At 55.4% G+C, this 21,373-nt stretch overlaps 1 protein-coding gene across 1 annotated transcript; it reads right to left on the reverse strand.

Moving 5' to 3' along the window:
* Nucleotides 1-25: 25 nt before the first annotated feature.
* On the reverse strand, nt 26-20,939 carry TJP3 (tight junction protein 3; the record flags this gene model as incomplete). Its single annotated transcript, XM_082836492.1, has 21 exons — nt 26-175; nt 554-600; nt 1,556-1,843; nt 2,182-2,282; nt 2,370-2,580; nt 3,001-3,071; nt 5,390-5,485; nt 6,646-6,857; nt 7,450-7,687; nt 7,831-7,939; nt 8,776-8,932; nt 9,081-9,147; nt 9,384-9,442; nt 11,862-11,970; nt 12,248-12,407; nt 13,461-13,564; nt 15,249-15,597; nt 15,830-15,932; nt 16,661-16,770; nt 16,887-17,006; nt 20,934-20,939. 21 exons carry the CDS (start codon nt 20,937-20,939, stop codon nt 73-75), a joined length of 2,820 nt encoding a protein of 939 aa, XP_082692618.1. The 3' UTR covers nt 26-72.
* Between the last annotated feature and the right edge of the window lie 434 nt (nt 20,940-21,373).

Consider the following 21,373-nt stretch of genomic DNA (forward strand, 5'->3'; position numbering starts at 1 on the left):
TCTGTGTGGGAAGCTGAGTCTCAGCTCCAGGGAGAAAAAGGGAGGACAGGCCAGCTGGCCACCTGGGAGGGGTCACAGGTCAGTGGCCGGTCCCCAGTCATAGCCATCTTCGTCAGAGGACTCCACATCTCGGGCTCGTGTAAACTTTTTCCTCAGAGCATCCCGCTCATATGTCCTGGGGATCAGAAAATAGAACAGAGGCTGTGGGTGGGGAGGGTGTGGACTTACCTACCATTATCTGAGTTGACTCTGGGCTAGGCACAGTGGGTGCAGTCAGAGATGAGCAAGACTTGACAAACTCCTACACATCCTTCAAAGCCTGCTCCAAATTCCCCTCTTTCAGGGAGCCCTCCCAATCCTCCCAGGAAGAGGATTCCTACTCCCATGGCCCTGACTATATGGGACTTGGAATAGCTCTGTCTGGCTCTGTCTCACTCAGTAGGCTCCCAACACCACGAAGGCATAGCTTGGTTCTAGGTCTCTTCTCCACCCCACACCCTGAGTCCCAGGGGGAGGGTTGAGGTCCCCCAATGTGGAGTACAGGGGCTCTTACCGCATGCTGTCCTGTCGCCGTTGACCCTGTGGGTGGTGGCCATCCACCTTGCAGAGAGAGAAAGGAGGTTAACACTTATCCCCCAAGTATGATAAACTGGGATGAGTAACCACTCCATCCCACCTCCCCACCTTTGCCCCCGACAGTGCTACCCACAGGCTTTCTCCTTGCCCCCACAGAAGTCTGGAGCTCATCCCCAATTTTAAATGAGAAAACAGCCTGGGACAGGGGAAGGCCTTGGCTGTGATCTCCCAGCCTGTCAGCAAAGGGGGAGTGGGGTTTCCCATCTGTGACTTTCCTCAGAGGGTTGTTGTCAGGAGTTCATAAATGAATTCGTATATGTCAAGTGCTTAGAGGAGAGCCTGCCCCATAATCAGGATGCCATGGACAGCTGAGCAGGTCGGGTCCTGCACAACCCCACGGAGCACCATTCTACCAGAGACATCATAGACTCGTACATTTTTACATTTCCCTAGAGAGGGTCTGGAGGAATTTGTCAAATTCACAGAAAGGCACCTTGGAGGCTGAGGCAGCCGCACAGAGAATAAGTGCTAAGTCAATATTTGTTATTGTTAAACACCCGACTCCCATGGGCCGGGACTTGGACTAAGTGTATTCTGTTTAAACAACAAGCTTGTGGGAATTCCCTGGCGGTCCAGTGGTTAGGACTCTGAGCTTCCACTTCAGGGGGCCCAGGTTCGATCCCTGGTCAGGAAACTAAGATCCCACAAGCTGCGTGGCCAAAAAACAACAACAACAACAAAATAACAAGCTTGTCAAGACTTTACCATCAATCCCTGTATCTCAGATAAGGAAACTCATGCAGAGGTTAAATATTTGCTTTAAGTGACTCAGTGGTTCAAGTACCCTAGATCAAGGTCCAAGCTACTGATCTGGTCGGGGAAGTATCTGTTCCTCGACATCCTGGCAGAAAATAGGCTCCCTAGGTGTCCCAGCCCCATCCCAAGACCCTTGCTGGGGCCAGCCTGGTGCTCTGCTCACCTGGGTCCCCTGGTGACCCGAGGATCTCCCGTGATCTTGCAGGATCCGAGGCTCATCCTCCAGCACGGGCTCCGAGGACCGGGCCAGGGCTGGCGCCGGGGGCCCCTCGTCCACGTCCATGTGGGGCCCACCCTCGCCATCCGTGTAGCCCTCGCCGTCCGTGTAGACGCCGCCCTCGCCGTCTGTCTCATAGTCGCTGTTGAGCCGGCTGTCGCAGCTCAGATCCGCGGAGCTGTCAGCCAGGCTGCGGTAAGGGAGGTCCAGGTTGTCCTCTGAGGAACTGTCCAGCTGCGGGTGCACATGGCCTGGCTGAGCCGAGCCCCGGCCCTCCCTGATCTTAAGAGAAAACCCAGGACCCGGGACACCACCTTCCAAACTCCAGTCCTCAACCTCAAATTGAGCCTTAACCCTTGACCCCAAGGTGAGTTCTGACCATTGACCTTGGTCCAGACTGAGACCCCAAATCTGAGCTGAGCCCCAACCCTGACTCCAGCGTCAGGAGAAGACCCCAATCCCATCTCACCCCAGGAACCAGGTCCAGCTCCTAGCCTCAGGTCAAATCTGGGCCTTGGCCATGGCCCCTAAGCCAGCCCTAACTGTGACTGTTCCCAAACCCTCACAGGTACCTGGTCCTCGGCCGTCCAGATGGGCCGCGTCTGCTGCTCGCGGATGACAGCCTTGAGCTCTTTGTACCAGGAGTCGCTTGTGCCCTGCAGGGGGATGGTGGCTGCGGGTGGTGGGGAGGGGCATCAGCATGGCTGGAGACTCAGGCCAGGACCCACCGCCCACCCCAGACCCTAAGCTCCCACCCCACCTGTGAAGAGGTGGTCACTGTGCTTCCTCAGCTTCTGGGCCTGAGCATAGAGGCGGCGGGAGCTGCGGCGGGAGGCGGGGGCCAGCCACTGGCGCAGTGCCTTGAGGGCTGTCCGGCTCTCGGGGACACAGAAGACCACGATTGGGTAGTACTGCACGTAGTTAAGGCGCTCAATGGCTGAGGGTGTCACGTCCAGGAGTGCGTGTTTGTCCTGGGCCGGGCCAATGTTGGGGGCCGTGGGGGAGGGAGACAGAGAGACAGTGGAGGGAAAAACACCCAGAGACAGAGCATCAGAGACAGGTGAAGAATCAGAGAGACAGAGATGAAGAGTCTGAGGTCAGAGTGGACCCCAGCCTCTCACATCTGCAGGCCATCATGTTGGGGTGGGGCTTGGTGATAGCCCAGGCCACAGTGTCTTGAGCACCAGAGCCCCAGTTTGAGTCTCTGCCTCTTCCCAGGACTTGCTGCTGTGTGACTCTGGGCAGGCTCTGTCTCCCTCAAGTCCCCCGCATCACAAAGCCTCCAAGAGGGGGAAAACCACACTTGCGGGGTGTGGGGCCAGAACAGGTTGGAGACCTGGGCCTCGGTTTCCCCATCCGTGAAATGGGACCCACAGCAGAGCCTTGCTTACTTTCTCTGCAATCACCCGCACGGTGTCCAGTTTGATGATCTTGGAGGGGCTGTCGGTCCTTGACATGCTCTCTGTGGAGGGGAGAGGCGACTGGCAGCTTCGGGAGGGCAGTCCACTGGCCCTTAAAATTCATGTCTCCCTGCCCCTCCCCTGCTCAAGAACCCACCACGGCTACCCATGGCCCTTGAGAGAAATCCTAACGCCAGCAGCAGCAGCAGCAGTTCCTGCTGGCCCCGCTCCTGACACCACACTGGGTCCCCTCCTGACCACGACCCTCGCCTCCTCCTCCTGAACAGGAGTGGCTGTTACTGGCAGATGGGGAAACTGAGCCAGGGACATACGGTCACCAGCTCAGAGTCACTGAGCCAACGACTGGCATGATGGGGAGACAGATGCATGGTCTGTGCTCCACACACTCACTTTCCCAGGCTCGGTCCCGACTCTGGGCCTTTGCTTGGGCTGTGACCCGAAAGAAGCTACTCTCCCATCCCCTATGTGTCCTCTAGGACATGAGATGGAGTACTGCTTCCTCTAGGAAGCCCTCCTAGATAGCATGGCAGCTGAGGGAGAAGGCACGCTGGGGCCTAAAAGGAGGGGGACGCATACTTGCCTTTTTTCTCTTTGTTGTGGTAAAATGTGTGTAACATAACATGTACCACCTTAACCATTTTTAAGCGCACGGATCAGTGGCATTAAGTGCATTCACACTGTGGTGCAACCATCCCCACCATCCGTCTCCAGAACTTTCTCATCTGCCCAAACTGAAACTCTGTCCCCATGAAACACTGACTCCCCCTCCCCCTCCCCCAGCCCCTGGCCCCCACCATCTACTTCCTGTCTCTGTGGATGTGACCCCTCTAGGGACCTCCTGTGAGTGGAATCAGACAGTGTTTGTCTTTTTGTATCTGACTTATTTCACTGAGCATCATGTCTTCAATGTTCATCCATGTTGTAGTGAGTGTCAGAATTTCCTTCCTTTCTTAAGGCTGAATAATATTCCACGGTGTGCATGGAGCACGTTTTATTTATCCATCACCTGTCGATGGACACTTGGGTTGTGTCCATCTTTTGGCTGCCGTGAATCATGATGAATCTTCATGTACAAGTATCTGTTCTAGTTGCAGCTTTCAGTTCTTTTCACATGTCACAAAAAAAATGTTTTAACTTCTTTTTAACCATTTAAAATATATCAATACCATTCTTGGGCTTCCCTGCTGGCGCAGTGGTTAAGAATCCGCCTGCCAATGCAGGAGACACGGGTTCGAGCCCTGGTCCAGGAAGATCCCACACGCCACGAAGCAACTAAGCCCGCGCACCACAACTACTGAGCCCGTGTGCCACAACTACTGAAGCCCATGCGCCTAGAGCCCATGCTCCACAACAAGAGAAGCCACTGGACTGAGAAGCCCACGCACCTCAACAAAGAGTAGCCCCCACTCACCGCAACTAGAGAAAAGCCCATGCGCAGCAACGAAGACCCAATGCAGCCAACAATAAATAAATAAAAGAGCCACACCTATTTCAAAAATAAAATAAAATAAAAATATATATCAATGCCATTCTTTTTTTTCTTAATTTATTTATTGTTGGCTGCCATTGGGTCTTCGTTGTGGCACATGGGCTTTCTCTAGTTGCGGTGAGCGGGGGGCTACTCTCCATTGCGGTGCATATGCTTCTCTCATTGTGGTGGCTTCTCTTGTTGCAGAGCACAGGCTCTAGGCGCACGGGCTTCAGTAGTTGCAGCACGTGGGCTCAGTAGCTGTGGCTCGCGGGCACTAGAGCTCAGGCTCAGTAGTTGTGGTGCACAGGCTTAGTTGCTCCGTGGCATGTGGGACTTCCCAGACCAGGGCTCGAACCCGTGTCCCCTGCATTGGCAGGTGGATTCTTAACCACTGCACCACCAGGGAGTCTCTGAATACCATTCTTAATTAGCAGGCTGAATAAAAACAGCCATATTTGGCCCAGGAGCTGTAATTTGTTGATTCCCTACTCTAGCCTAACTGTTCCTGCAGTTGTTCATTTTTAGTCTCCTCAGGAGACCCTGTGTATTTGTTCGATGCTGTGTCTATAGCTCAATAGACAAATTTCTTGAACAAACAGACAACTGGCAATTGTCCAATTGGCTCCATTGGCAATGGCTGCTTGGTGAACTGTGTTAAGAAGGATTCTGAGGCTCTATCCAGGTAAAGGGTGGCAAGATTGTTTGAGGATGTCTGGCCCAGGGGTTGGAGGGGCTGCTGGCGGCTGATCTGCCTCATGTTTGGCATGGTTGTTCTTACTCTTTCCCCCAAACAGCATCATTAGCAGCCCCCTTATCAAGCTGCCTCAACCTGGGAAAGGGTTATGAAATGATTCACCAATGAGGTTGCTATGGGACCTGGTTTCTCACCTGCAATTTCAAACTCATCAGGCATCTCAGCAGTCAACTTCTGCATAGCAATGTCAGCCACAGGTCCCAGGATCACCACCGGGCGCTTGAAACTGGCTGCGGGGCAGAGAATCAATGACAAGAATCAGGATCCCATGTGGGGCAAAGGCTGCTAGCTTCTTGTGCAACTGCCTCTCCACTTTCTCCATAGTAGATCTAGCCAGGCCCATAGCTGCCCAGCTAAAGACTACAACTCCCAGCCTCCCTTGAAGCTAAGGATGGCCATGTGACTACATCCCGGCCAATGGGATGCAAGCAGAATGATGTGTGAAATCTGGGTTGTATCCTTCAAGGGAAGGTGTGAGACCTCTTGACCTTCTTATACTGGGACTGTTACTTGAAAAGGAAACTTCTTGTTTATACAGTTTGGGGTCTGTCAGAGCAGCTGAACCCAGCTAACTCAGTGATTGGCAACCACCATTACAACCCTCAGGCCACATCTGATCCACTGCCTGTTTTTGTAAATAAAGTTTTATTGGCACAAAGCCACATCCAGCATGTCCCCTCTCTCCTGCCTTCCTGCAGAGTTGAGTCATTCGGACAGAAACCATCTGGCCTGTAAAGCCTAAAATACTGTCTCGCCCTTTGCAGGAAGAGCTTGTTTGACCCCTGGCCTCACCAATACTCCCTTTTACCAGTGAGGAAGTGGGTGCAGAAGGCATCTTGGCCGGAGAAAAGCGAGTAAGCAGACCACTCTTTACACCTGACCCTTCTCTTTTTCTCCTCTCCTTCTCTCTTGCTCTTAAAAACTTGATATGTTCAGATTTCTAAACTTTCGTTGGCTGGGGGTAGAAATTAAGTACGTAGCCTTTTATGTTTGAGTCTTTTTCGTCTGGACGATGGACCAGCAGCTGGGAAGCAGCTGCTCAGCCCTTTCCCGTCCTGGCTCACCTGCTATTCCCACCCTCCCGCCATTTTCTTTAAAAAGCCTCAGCACCTGTTTTTTTTTTTTTTTTTTTAGCACCTGGTTTTAATCCTTCTGCCCTGAGGCTGTGGGCAACAGCTTAAGCTCTTCCCTTCCTGAAATCTGAATGAGGTGTATTTTTACCCCTAGTTCTCGGGTAGGGAAAGGATCTATGTGCTGGTTTTGTGCGTGTGTATTTTCATCCTAAAGTAACCAAAAGGGGGTATTTTGGGTGGAAGGAGAGAGGTAAGGATTGTGGCTTCTGAACACTCTTACTCGAGGGCCCCCCTCGGCCCCTCCCACCCTGGCCCACCTTCTCGCAGCACCACGCGTTCATATGGCGGGTAATGACCCTGTCTGGTCAGAGCCGACAGATCCTCACGACTCCGATGGGTGGTCTTCTTGGCTCCCCGACGAAGACCCCTCAGCCGCCAGAACTCGGCCCGTGTGCTGGAGCCCGCCGAGGCTCCAGGCCCGACCCCCACGGCCCTCTGGGCAGCCTCCAGACTGGCCAGCTGCTCTGCCCTGGAGAGAAGAGAGGAGATGAGTGAGCACCGGGGCCCGGGGTCCAGGATCACAGCCCCAAAGATGTCCGAGGCCGAATCCCGGGACCTGTGAATATGTCACCTCTCACGGCAAAGGGGACTTTGCAGGTGGGGTTAAGGCCCCTGAGATGGGGATGACCCTGGATTCCCCGGGGGTCCTAGTGTCATCCCAGGGTCCTTATAAGAGGGAGGCGGGAGGGTCAGAGGCAGAGAGAGACGGGAGATGCTGCACTGCTGGCTGTGAGGATGCAGAAGGCGACGCAAGCCAGGGATGCAGCGCCTCTAGAAGCTGGAAAAGACGGGAACCGATGCTGCCCTGGAGCCTCTGGAGGAACCAGCCCTGCCCACGCCTGAATGTAGCCCCATCAGACTCATTTCTCACCCTAGAACATGAGAGGATAAAAGTGTGTTGTTCAAAGCCCCTAGGTTTGTGGTAATTTGTTGCAGCACCTGCAGGAAACTCATACAAGCACTGACTGGTCAGCCCTGAGCCTTCTGCATGGCTCCCCAGAGGGAATCACCAAGGATGCTAAGTAGTGATGCTGTGCCCTGTCCCAGTGGGCGGTCCGCACCTGCTCTGGCTGGGGATGATGCCCCGCTCTTTTTCCCGGAGGTCACGCCCCATGCGCACCGCCAGCCAGTGGCCTCCGCGGGCGTGGCTCTGTCCAGGGCCGGGGTACAGTGTGTCCAGCACGTGGAAGACGTCTCCGCGGGTGAAGCCCAGGCCAGACGGCGGGCTGGGCTCCATCTCAAAGTGCATGCGGATGTAGAAGGAGTCGCCCACGCCGGACTGCACCATCTTCCGGAAGACTGTGGACAGGGAGGCTTCCTGAGCTAGCAGGGCCACAGCCCAGACCCGACCCCTCCCCAGGGCCTGGCCGTGGATCCCAGCTCCACTCTCACATACACACGCGCTCTCACACACTCACGCACATACACTCACACACACTCACTGTCCTGCTTCCTCTGCGTCACCAGTTCCACCTCCTCGCCCGGGGGCAGCTCCAGCAGGAACTGCACAGCCTCCTCCCGGGTCAGGTTCCGGAATGGAGTATCATTCACCTGCCGGGAAGTGGGTGCAGGGGTGGGACAAGGGCACAAGATCCCAGCTCTTCCTCCAGACAAAGCCCTCCACCCAGCTCCTTCCAGAGCTGCTGTCAAGAGCCCCAGAGATTGGGGGACGGCTTTCCGAAAGGGGCACTGCCCTGTGGCAGCCTGGGCACCACACACACACACACACACGTGAAGGTCTGGCCCAGAAACCAGGATACAGGGAATGCAATCGGTACAGGCATAACCGAGGCTCTGTGGGTTGCCAACATCGAGACATGGGAACGAGGGGCCACAGCTGTGACAGGACCAGGACACCGGTGAGAATTTTGGGATACTTGAAAGAGTCAAGACAGACATGCGGTCGTGACAGGGACACAATATACAGACCCGGACAGCAGGTCACAGACGCTGATTATCATGGAGGTAAAGACACACCATGAAGGCGCGACCTGGATAAGGCCACGACCCGGACACGGGAGACTGGAGGTGGCACAGAAAGGGACTGTGGATGGACGCAGGGATCAAGGGTGTGGCCCAGGCAACATGGTCAGGACACGGTCAACTCAGTGACACAAACAAGGAGACTGTGACATCGATAACGAGGCAGTGACCTGGGAAAGGTCGTGAGCTGGACATCGAGGTCATGACATCGACAACAAGGATGTGACATGCACAAGGTCATGACCCAATCATCAAGGTCATGCCCCAGGCTGGGAAGCCCTTAAAATGTTTGAATGTCTCTGGGGGGTCTTGCTGGTCCCCAGGGGGTCCCCGGGGGTGGACACACAAGCAGTAACAGACTCGGGTACCACCCAGCAGGCCCACCACCAGCCTCCCCCGCTCACCTGCAGAATCTCATCTCCCTCCTGGATGCCCTGTCTGTCTGCCGGGCTGCCCGCCTGCACCCCGGACACGAAGATGCCCACGTCATTGCCTCCGGCGAGCCGCAGCCCAATGTTTGCGCCCTTGAGGAAGCGGACCACCCGCGAGGCGGGGCTGTACCTGAGCAGTGAGGCAGAGACAGTCGGCATCAGGCCGAGGATGGGAGAGCCCCACCCCCATGCTGGTGCGAGAAGGCAGGTGATGGGAAGCAGGAGGCAGCCCGGGTGTGCGGGTTCTCAGCTGGGGGGCTCTGTCCTGGAGCACATACCCATGGTCCTCCACGCTCTGACCACTAGGCATGCTGTGCATGTCACAGCTCCTTTGCCTCGGGGAGTCTGAAAGGGAACAGCCAGTTTTTCCCGAGCACACTGATTGGTCCAGCCGCCAAACCTTTGCTGGGGGGTGTCCCTGCCCCTTGAAATGCACCCCCCAGCCCCGCGCTTCTTCCCAGGGAACTGTCCCTGGCCTCTTAGGTCTGTGCCCGCCTTCCCCACTCTGCTCGGTAGAGCCTCATTGGCTGTGATCAGAAAAATCAGAGGAGGGGTGCTCAGAGTCACCACCCTCTGCTCACCTGGTTCTGACGGAGTCCTGGAATCCACTGAACCTTCCTGCCGAAGCTGGGGGCTCTCCCTGGTGGGGAACAGATTTGGGGTGAGGTGGGGGTAGGGGGATGTTGAGCAGCAATTTTTAGAAGAATTTTGATTTATTGGCACTCAGGTTCTAATCCTGGTCCTGCCCCTCTGCAGCTGTGTGACCTCCGGCCCTCTGCTTCCCCTCTCTGAGCCCCAGTTTCCTCCTCCGAACCCTGGGATGGCTGAGTCGAGTCAAAGCCTCAAAATGACGTGAGCCTGTGACAAACAGTCATGTTTACTGTTTTAATATTAGTGAAAAGTTATAGAAGGTGCTCTTGACCCAATGTCTGTGTCCCCCCAAATTCATATGCTGAAGTCCTAACCCCCAGTGGGATGGTCTTAGGAGGCGGGCCTTTGGAAGTGACCAGGTTTAAATGAGGTCATGAGGGTGGGGCCCCCATGACTGGATTAGTGTCCTTATAAAAGACACCAGAGATCACTCTCTCCACCATGGGAACACACAGCAGGAAGGAGGCCGTCCATGGGCCAGGAAGAAGCGTTCACTAGGAACCAGCCATGCCAGCACCCTGGCCATGGACTTCCGGCTTCCTGCCTATGGTGTTTTGTTAACAGCCTGAGCATACTAACACAGAGTTAAACCACAGGACGGAAAGAAAGTTCCCTGAAAAATCAACCCACTGTTAGCACAGAAGAGTTACTTTCCAGATCTTTCAGATGCTTTCAAAGAAACGGTGAGGAAATATATACTTCTGAAAGAAAATCAAGATCAGGCCATATGTTGGCATTTCCGACATACAGCCTGTGAACCCCCAGTGCTGAGTGACTGGGGGTGGGGAAAGACACTTGAGAATGATGTACCCCCAGCCCAGGTCTCATGGGGCAGGTTCAAAGAGTACAGGGTCTGCATCGGAGAAACACATCGAGCTACTTGGAGCCGTCTGTCCACAGATCCTTCTGTGTGCCCATGGAATCCCTGGGAAGATCACACAGGAGTCCCCCAAACGCTTTGAGATGCTGCCCTGTGTCACTCTGCAATCCGGTTCATTCACCATACACAATGCCAAGTGCGTTTTCCCAAGGCCTTTTCAATATACTCTCAGAGACATCCTGTTTCATGGCTGTCTAATATTCCCAAGCAAGGATTATATTATAACGATCGTCATAAAGAGCATTCACTACGGGCCAAGCACACACACACCATCTCCTTGTGTCACCGCTAGTTAGTGCCCTAATTAGTGGTGGAGTAAGATCTGGGGCCTTGGCGTGGGCCCTCCTCTGGCCTCTAAAATGGACCACAATGACCCCCACTCCTGGTCCTCCCGCTAACAGCCATGTGAGGGAGCTTAGAAGGGGACCATCCACTCCCAAAAGCCCACAGCCCTAGACTACGTCTTGACTGTAACCTCATGAGACCATGAACCAGAACCACCCAGCTAAGCCGTCCCCAATTCCTGACTCTCAGCAACAGTGAGGTAAGACATGTTTACCATTGTCTCAAGCTGCCAGGTTTGGGGGTCATTTGTTATGCGGCTGTAGATAACAGATACAACCCCCTACTTCACAGGGGACTGCAGGCTTAAATGAGGTGCCTGTTACCTAATCCCCAAGTGTTGTGCAATCATGTTTTTTAAGGCGTTGAATTGTGTACCCTCAAAATTCACCTGTTGTAGTCCTAACCCCCAGGATCTCAGAATGGGACCTCATTTGGGAACAGGGTCATCATGATGTGATTAGTGAACTTGAGGTTATACTGGGGTGGGGGCGGTGGCTAATCCAGTCTGACTGGTGTCCTTATAAAAAGGGGACATCTGGACACAGAGACACATACATGGGGGAAGATGACATGAAGACACACAGCGGGGAGACGGCCACCTGGAAGCCAAGGAATGCCGGAGGCTACCAGAAGCTAGGAGAAAGGCCTGGAACAGATTTCCCCCTAAGAGCTTTGAGAGGCAGTGTGGCCCTGACACCGTGACTTGAGTCTTCAGTCTCCAGGGCTTTGAGACCATAAATTTCTGTGGTTCTAAGCCGACCAGTTTGTGGCACTTGGTTACTGCAGCCCCAGGAGACTAACAAAGTAACTGCCACTCTGTCCCTTTTATAAACATCATCATAACGAATAAGCATCCTCTAATCCCTGCACACAGCTGTGGCTATTTCACTCCCAAGAGAACTCTCTAAAAGCCTTGCTCGGTGACAGGGCTTACGCATTTTGAAGTCTTCTAGGGCTTGTTGTAAAATTCTGTTATCCCTTCTGCTTTAAGTCCATCCATATCTGGTTCTCCCAGGACCGAGAACCCTGAGCCACAATAAGGACGCAAGAAGGACTGTGTGTGGAAGGAGAGGCCTCTTCCAGGCAGGCCGCCATGACTGCACCCTCAAGGCTACCCCATGTTGGAAAAGATAGGCCCATGTTCCCATCCCACTTGGCCATTCTAGCCGATGAGGTTACATACATGGGGGAGCTGGTTCGGCTGGCGTCCGGACTCCGCTGCCCATGCTGGGGTGGCGGTGGTACATGGGATGGTGGCGCCTGAGACAGTTCTGACCCGAGGTCTGAGATGTCTGTGGGGGAAAGCGTGTCTCAGCCACGGGCACGCCTTCCAGGCTGCCATTTCACAGAGGGGCACATCAGGCCCCTCTAAGCAAAGGGGCCCAGACCAGAGTCAGGCTCAGCTGAGGGCCTCCAGCCCTAACTTGCTGTGTAGCCTTGGGCAAGTTTCTGTCCCTCTCTGAGCCTCTCAGGGCCAGGCTTCCCAACTCCTGCTTGGTCCTGCCTGGCACAGCCTGCCTCCCTGACCCTCCATTTGAACCTCCCAGGGCTGGCCTCTTGGCCCCTCACCCTCCAGAAGGGAGCTGTCGCTGTCGCTGACGGCCGGAGGGATATTCACCAGGAACTGGCCTCGGTCCCTGAGCACCAGCAGAGTCAGTTTCCCTTCCGACTTCTCGATCAGTTGCCGTGTGTCACTCAGTGACAGATTCTCACTGGACACCCCGTTGATCTAAAAGGGATCAGGAAGGAGGAAGCAAGTTCATGAGAGATAGGGGATACTAGAAACAGATACCTTGGTGAGGGGGACTAGAAACACACAACCCTCAGGGGTTACTAAAAACAGACATTCTCAACAGAAAATGATAGAATTGCATTCCTGCTGTGAGAGGAGACTATGCCAATAACTGACCTCCAGAAGAATTCTAGAAACAGACAATTTTCTAAGAGGGGTGGGGGGGCGCTAGGGAAAAATTAAAAATGGATTGACTCTCATTTCCCCAGAGGGGGAAATTTCTCAGGAGACACTGGGAACAGATATTAGAAACAACTCTAATTGGGGGAGAGGGAGTAAATATGTAGATAGTAGAAACAGACAATCTCTGGGAGGTCTGGAAACAGACATCTAGAAGTTGATTAGAAACATACAATTCCTAGGAGGGATTTAGTGTCACCTCCGCTCACCAGGAATCCATTGCTAACATTTTCTCTTGGGAATGTCTGTTTTCAGTAACCCTTCTAGCCCCCAGCTCCACCTCCAAGCTCTGTTTCAAGTGTCAGCCCCAAACTACTAGAAACAGACAATTCTTCGGGGTCACTAGAAACAGATGACTCTGAGGAAGCTCTAGAAACAATCAACCAGAAATGATTTGTATATCAAACACTAGGAATCACTAGAAACAGATTTTCAGGGGAGGAGTCTAGAAGGAAACCAAGCTCTTAAGGCAGAGCTGCTCCTCAAAGCCTGGTCTCTGGACCATTAGCATCCAGGCACCTAAGGCAGGCCCATGAATCAGTGCTGTAGCCAGCACATCATGTGATTCTGGGGATACTAGAAACAGACAACCCAAAGGGGGTGCTAGAAACCGACATTTGGCAATGGATTTGCAGCAGATGCGGGGAAGGGGGGAAAATCCTGCGTAGCCATCTCCAACCTTTGTGAAACAGGCCACAATGCAGGAGGCAAGTGGTTCAGAACCAGCTTTGCTGACTGCCATATGCCTCGGTAACACTGTTACCCTCTGGCCCCGGTCTCCCTGCCCCCTGACAGGAGGAAGGGGCTCACCTGTAGGATGAGGTCTCCTTCCTGGAGCCTGCTGTTCTGGGCAGCCAGGCCCGATTCTGTGATGTGCTTGATGAAGATCTGACTGCCCAGTTTGACCCCGAAATCTGTGGGTGGAAGAGGAGGGAAACTGAGGCAGGGCCTGGGTTCTGGGCTGCCAGGGGCTCTCAGACCTCAGCCTTCTCGCCTGCCCTCAACCATCCCACCTTCCAGGCTGCTGTCGTGCAGGGAGGGGGCAGGCTTCAGCCTGCTGCCCCTTTCCAGTGGGCACTCTCCCCCTGAAGGTGCCTGTCGGCGGGTGACAAAGCAGACCTGGTCCCCTGTAGTTGGGGGAGGTGGAACACACAAGCACCCGGTGATGCTGAGCGCTGGGAAGAGAGAAAGCTGGGGGACTTCCCTGGTGGTGCAGTGGTTAAGAATCTACCTGCCAATGCAGGGGACACAAGTTCGAACCCTGGTCCGGGAAGATCCCACATGCTGCGGGGCAACTAAGCCCGTGTGCCACAACTACTGAGCCTGCGCTCTAGAGCCCGCGAGCCACAACTACTGAAGCCCACGCACCTAGAGCCTGTGCTCTGCAACAAGAGAAGCCACTGCAATGAGAAGCCCGTGCACCGCACTGAAGAGTAGCCCCCACTCGCCTCAACTAGAGAAAGCCCACGCGCAGCAATGAAGACCCAACGCAGCCAAAAATAAATAAATAAAAATTTTAAATAAATAATTAATTAATTAAAAAATAAAAAGTATTAAAAGAAAAAGAGAGAGAGAGCGTAAGCCAGGAGGTGGGGAGAGTGGCCAGGAGGGGCAGTTTTGGGACAGGTGTTGGGGGATGGCCTCTCTCAGGGGGTGACGTCTGAGCTGGGTCTTGGATGAAGCAAGGTGTCTTGGGAAGGTCATTTCAGGTGGTGGGAACAGCCCGTGCAAAGGCCCTGGGGCAGGGATTCTGATATCATTGCGCAGCAGTCAGCAGCAGGCACCTGAGAAGGAGCAGAGCCCAGGTTGTCCCTTCCCAACACCCTGATGACATCACCAAAGCGGCTTAGGGGTCACAACCCCAATACTCAGTGACATCACGATGAGCGTTTTCAGGATTATTAAAATTACAATGTGGGGTAGATATCCCAGTGTCATTTGTCACGTCATGACCAGAATTCCAAGGTCACAATACTGCCATTGACTCAAGACAGGAATGAGAGATCACGTCCCTACTGTTCTATACCTACTAATCCCTCGACAGTCTACTGATGTCATGATGTGTGAGTTTCCCGTTGCTGTACCAAACCGCCACAAACGTAATGGCTATAATAGAACACAAATTCATCGAATAGTCTGAAATGGGCCTCACGGGGCTAAAATCCAGGTGTGGGCAGGGCTGATCCTTCCGGAGGCTCCAGGGCAGCATCGGTTCCTGCCTTTTCCAGCTTCTAGAGATGCCGCATCCCTGCTCGCGGCCCCTCCTGCATCCTCACAGCCAGCAGCGCAGCATCTCCTATCTCTCTCTGCCTCTGACCCTGCCGCCTCCCTCTTATAAGGACCCTGTGATGACACTAGGAGCCCCGGGGGAATCCAGGGTCATCCCCATCTCAGGGGCCTTAATTTAACCCCACCTGCAAAGTCCCCTCTGCCCTATGAGGTGACACGTCCACAGGTCCTGGGACCAGGATGTGGGTATCTTTGGAGGCCATTATTCTGCTGACCACACACCACATGTGATCAGATTTTGGGGCAGCAGTGCTGCCTGTTCCCGGGGATGCCAAGCCCCACTGCCGACAACGTGGCCCCCACGCTCACCGTCGCTGTCTCTCCTCCGCACCAGCACGGACTTCACGGGCCGCATGCGCATGTCCTGCCGCGGCAGCCGCTTGAAGCCAGACACCAGGGCCAGCCCGTTGGCCTCGGAGCCGCCGCTCGGGCTCCTGCGCCCATGGCTGCTGGCCTGGCTCCGGCGACCTGTCCTTGGCCGGCGGGAGCGCTCGCCCCAGGAGTGGCCAGAGCCGCTGGACGTGTCACCCTCATAGCCCTGGCCGTGGTCAGCCTCGTCCAGGCGCCGCGGCCCGTCTTCCTCATCTGAGTCCTGGTGTCCCAGGCCAGAGGTGGCCTTGGTGGCGGGCAGCTGGACTTTCCGGGGACGCTTCACTGTCTGTTAGGGCAGGCAGAAATGGTCGGGGTGGCAGGGGGCAGCTCAAGGCTTTGCCCCATCCCATGGCGGACCCTGGGGGACTCTGGTCTCTCTGGGCCTTAAATCCAAGCTGTGAATGGAAACAAGATTCCACTTGCTTGGGGAAGCTTATACTCATACTGCCCATGGGCAACAAGACCAGGAGAAGTGGGGTTCAGCCAGGGGCTGCCTCTCCCACCGAGCCCCCACTCACAATGTTGGCCACTTTTGTGCAGGTCTTGAGTATCTGAATGGCGAAGGTGGAGGTGACACTCTCCATGGAGACCCCATTCACCATGACGATGTGGTCCCCTGTCCTGAGGGAGGAGGCCGGATCTCAGGGAGGAGACATCACCCAGGAGCCCCTCTCCCCAGGCCTGCCCTGAGGGCCCCTGGAAGGTACCCCCATGTGTACAAAGCCTGGTTCTGATTTACTGGTGTCCCCAGACTCATGAAGACATTTATCCTTCTGGGCCTCAGTTTCCTCATCTGTAAAATGGGGCTGATCGCAGAACCCACATAGTGAAATGCAATCATAGAACATAAGCTGCAATTACACCTGGTGTCCCTGTACCCCCTCGCTTCTTTCTCTCGGGCCCTCTCTTCCTGCTTTTCTCCCCTTCTCTCCCTGTCCGTTTTGTACTCTCTCTGAAGCTGGTCGCTGATTCTGAGCTGAGCCATATCACCCGTCAGCCTCTTGGGTCCCAGAACCATTTTCCCAACATAACTCCCAGGAGCCTTCTATCCCCAAGAGCTCAGGACACTGGGTCTCTCTCCCTCCAGCCAAAAAGAGGTTTCCAGGATATTTGCTCTGGGAGCATCCTGGGGCCACTATGACCCCCAGAACTCATCAGAGGACCAGTGCCTTGAGGAGAGTGGGGGCTAGTCACTGTCTGTCCTTCTGCCAGCCCCAAGCCCTGTACTGACAGAGCTGGAAGGCGCCAGGCACTTTCCAGCCTCCTGGTTTGGGCCCACACAGTTCCCTCCTCTTGATGTGTCCCCCCCACCCCCACCCCCGCCGGAACCCAGCTGCCTTGACACTCACTGTAGCCGGCCCTCAGCTGGTCCTCCGGGCACCACATCGGACACAACCACTGATCCACCGGGCCGGTCTCGGCCACCAGATATTGCAATGCCGAAGCCTCGGCGGGGGTCCTGAGGGGGGGATGAGAGACAGAACGTGATTTTGCTTCTCACTGGGACAAAGGCTGTCCTGCAGGAACCAACCCACCATTCCCATCAGCACCCACGCGGAGGGAGGGAGGCCTCACCTTGCTGATCGTGACTGTGTGCTGTTCCCAGATGGTCAGCTCCTCCATGTCCAGCACCTGGTGGGAGGTGACAGGGAAGGTGGACATGAGGTCTATCAGAGCAATCAGGGCTCCCCATACCTGGGTGGGTGTGGAGCCTAGCTCTGACACTCTCATGGCCCAAGTCTGTGAGTTAGTTGCTACCTCTCCTGAGATCTCAGTTTTCTCATCTGCAAAATGGACTTAAATCAGTGGTTCTCAATCCAGGACCATTCTACCCCCTCTCCCAGAGGGCACTGGGTGGTATCTGGGGACATCTGTGGTTGTTATGATTGGGGGGTGCTCCTGGCATCGAGGGGGTGGGAGCCAGGGGTGCTGCTCAAACCCCTACATGTAGTGCACAGTCAGACCCCACCACAAACAATGACCCATCTCCAAATGTTAATAGTGCCATACTGTGGTGGGAGCAGAGGAAATGTTAGTCCTTGTCACTGTCCCTCGGGAAGGTCTGGCTCAGTCCCTATGGTGGTGGTGGTGGGGATCTAGCAAGGCCTGCAGACACAAGGGTCTCACTCTGCTCCAGACACTCAGGGCTCCTCGATGTTCCTCCCACACACCAAGCCCAGTTCTGCCCCAGGACCTTCGCACGAGCCATCTCCTCTGCCTGGATCTCTCTTCCCCCAGATCTGCACCTGGCCCGCTCCCTCACCTACTTCTCCCAACCACCCTGTCTGGAACTGGAATGCTTGCCATCCCACAACAGACCAGTTTATCCTCCTTTCCCTGATTCCTCGTTCACAGAACTTGTGATCCCTTGACACTCTCTAGGTTTTTAAAATCTGGTCACTGCCCTTCTCCCTCTAGAATATTGGCTTCAGAGGTCAGAGATTTTTATCTGCCTCATTCAAAGTTGATCCTGAGTGCCTGGATCATAGGAGAGATTCTAACTATCTAAGAAATGAATGAATGAATGAAGTGCTTCCTTTGCGCCAAGCACTTCACAGGTAAGATCTCATTTAATCTGCTCACTAAGGGGCATTCTATTATGCCCCGTCACAGAAGAGGAAAGCCAGGCACAGAGAGGGGAAGTCACTTGCCAAGACAACAGAGCAGTTGAGGGTGGGGCTGTGGGGCGTGAATTCTGTTATTTTCAAGCCCAAGGTACAGATGAGATCACAGGCTCCGGGAGTAGAGGTCACTCAGCCGGGAGATGCTGGCAGAAGCGGGGGATGTGGAGCCCTCCGGGAAGCCAGCCCCCACCCATTCCTTACCTTCTGCAGGGCTGTCCCACTACCCTGGGGGCCTTGTAGAAATGACGCTCCCTCCCCAGCCTGGTTGCCCAGCTCAGCACTGCAAGGGCGGGGGACTCCCTGTGAGCCCTCCGCTGGTGTGATGTGTTCTGGTGCCTTTTCTTAGAGGTTCCCGGGAGAGCAGCATTCCAGGCTCCCCCAAGGTAGGAAGGGGGCAGAGAAGAGGGAAACAAAGCCAAGGGCAGGGCCTCACGGACACCCCTGGGAGCCAGGTCTGCTCTCTCAACTGAGCCTCAAATCCTGCAGTCTGCCCTTTGCTGGCTGTGGTGGTGCCTCTCCCAGCCTCATCTTCCCCATCTGTGAAATGGGTACCTCCCTCACCCCCACCGCCCCATCTTTCAGCGCTGAGGTGTGGGAAGCGGGCGTGGAGTCATGCACGAATAGCAGAAGGAGCCTCTAGGAGAGATGACAGTGCTGTTGTGAGAAGTAATAATAATGACCTTCTTCCTCTGCATAATATTACTAAGCAACACTATTCCGTGCGCTGCCAGCGAGCGCATTGCACGTACCCATTCATTTACTCCTGAGTGACCTCAGAAATGGCACTTCTCCTATTCCTGCCTTCCTGCCTTACAGGGAAGGAAAGGGAAGCCCAGAGAGGTTCAGTAACTTGCTGGAGCTCACACAGCGCGCCGCAAACCTTGGCAGCCCATTCCATACCTTTAATCTTAACCACCGGGCTACAGTATCCTTCTGCTTTTTTTTTTTCTTTCTGAACTTATTTTTCAGAACAGAATCTTTTCACTTGCTTTGATTTTATGCTTAGTGTCATTAAACGGCCTCCCAGAATTTTGATTTCTTGGCCTTATTTTAAGAAACAGCCCACAGGGAGTCAGGGCCCCTAAGGGGGCAGGCACAGGTGGCTGGGGCTTGTCCCAGCTTGTGTAGGTTTGCCTCCATGGATACTGCAGGACTCTCCATGACCCATGGGGTCACGCCTAACACCACATCCCACCTCAACTTAGTTCCAAACATTTCCCTGGCAGTGCCCTGTGCCTGGTTACCCTCCCAGGATGCACACAGCTGCCCCGGACACTCAGGTCTCAGCTCAAACACAACCTCCCCAGGGGACCCTACTAGACTAGCCAATCTTCCCTGGCACCCTACCACCCCTCCCTACTTAATTTATGAGGTTTTATTCATGACATCCAAAACCATCTTAAATTATCCTGTTTAATCATCAGTTAGTGAGTTTCTGGTCTTTCCTCTTGGTCTGTGAAGGTTGGGCAGGGCTGTCTCTCTAGGTACGTTGGTGATGGGCCCTCCAATCAGCTCCTTTCCAGGCTTTTGCACATGCTGCGCTCCCTGGCAAACTCTTATTCATCCTTCACAGCCCCAGTGCCACTGTCTCTTCCTCCAGGAAATGAGTCCTCAAAGCCCCCCCGCCCCCCCCCGCCCCCCCCCCGACACACACATTTTACGTCTCTGATTACTGGGGCCTGGGATGTCCCAGTCCACCTGTCTCCCCTACATCCCTCTAGTCCAGGGATTCCTAGTGGGCAGGGCTGGGGGCCCTGGGACCCCAGCATTGTCCCCACAAGACCAGGCACGCGGGAGTTTGAGGAATGCGTGAATGGTGGAATAAAAGGCTGATTCCGCCAGGAACTCAACCAGGTACGTCCTGAGTTCCTAGCCTCCTCAGCCCCGCCTCCGTCGAGGTGCGCTCCGAGGGGGCGGGGCCCGGGCCTTCGTCCTCGCCCCCCGCCACGCGCGGGACAGAAACACCGGAGAGGAGACGCCTCCAGAGGGACAGGTCTTACCAAGGCACACCGCCCCGGGCACTTGGCTACCAGGCTGCTGTCCGCTCTCCCCCTCCCCACTCCAACCTCTGGGAACAACGGCGGGGGTGGGGAGGGGGAGGGGAAGGGGGGTCACAAATACTCGAGCTGGGGACTGGATTCTGGGAGCGGTTCCTTGCTGCCGGGAAGGAGGCGGCGGGAACCAGAACTGCCCGGCCCTAGAGCCTCGGGCGGTCCGGCCTGGGGCGAGCCAGGTAAACAGCCTAGGCCTGTTTACCCCTCTGGGGCCCGACCTGAGACCCAGCGGGGTGGGTGTGACAAAGTCGATTCAAGTTTCAGCCCTGGAGAGCGAAGTCCCCCCAGACAGAGCCACAGGGATTCCCTCTCGCAGCCCCGGTCGGCTTGCTCGGTGCAAAACGGGGCTCTCGACGCCCATGTCTACCAGGTCGCCCAAGTGAACGGCTCTGTATACAGTAGGCACCCAGTAAATGGGGATCCCCTCGTCCGCAGCCTAGCCGCATTCGCCAAAGCCGCTCCCGCCCACATATGAAGTCCCTGCCCACGGTTCCGCCCTTAGTGCTCAAGCTTAACTCCGCTGATCTCCCGGGAAACCGGGCACCTACTACGTGCCAGGCGCTTTGCAACACACTTTTGTCCTGGAATCCTTCCTACACCCTTCTATAAAGTGACCACCGTCCACTTTATAGATGAGGTTCGGAGACGCATGGATTCAGCGGCCCAAAGTTACGGAGAAAAAAATGGGATTTGAACTCAGGTCTACCTGCGAAGGCAGACCCAGGACAGAGGAAGCTCTCGGAGGCCGCTCTGGAGGCCAGTGGGCGCGGACGCCTCTGCCCGTGCAGCCTCGGGCTAGCCACCACATTCCTCTGGGCCTCAGTTTCCCCATCTGTTACCTAGGCAGAGGGTGATCTGGGGTCCTGGATCCAGGTCCCAGCCCTGACCCCAGCTCGGTCCCCTCTCCCTCCCGCCCTCGGCGGGCTACTCGCCTGGAATCTCACCGCCATAGTCCACCCGGGGGCCGTCCAGTGCCTCTGCCCCAGGGGGGTCTAGAAACAATTGGCCCCCACCCTGGCGTGAGGGAGGAGGCTGGGGAGGGTCGCGGCGAAGCAGGTCCCCGGCTCTCGCCCTCCTCCAGCCCGCTCCGCCGCTGGGGCTGCACCTGCACCTCTTCCTCCTCCGTGGCCCCTACCGGCTCCGCCCCCGCCCCGACACGCCTTCGGGACGGCGCCGAGGCAGCCTTCGTCCCCCTTCCCCTCCCAACACAGGATCCAGGCCCAGGGGTGGGAATTCCAGGCCGGGTTTTCCGCCCAGCTGAGCACTAGCCAGCGGCGGGGCTGGAGACCAGCCAGGCAAGGCTGCAAGGAAGACCGGGAAGGGATTACAGCCGCGTTCGGAACGGAGCCGCGCTTCGGAAAGTTTAACATCCGAGAAAAACTAC

Source organism: Leucopleurus acutus (assembly GCF_964270905.1).
Source record: "Leucopleurus acutus genome assembly, chromosome: 3".
In the NCBI taxonomy this organism is placed as follows: Eukaryota; Metazoa; Chordata; class Mammalia; order Artiodactyla; family Delphinidae; genus Leucopleurus; species Leucopleurus acutus.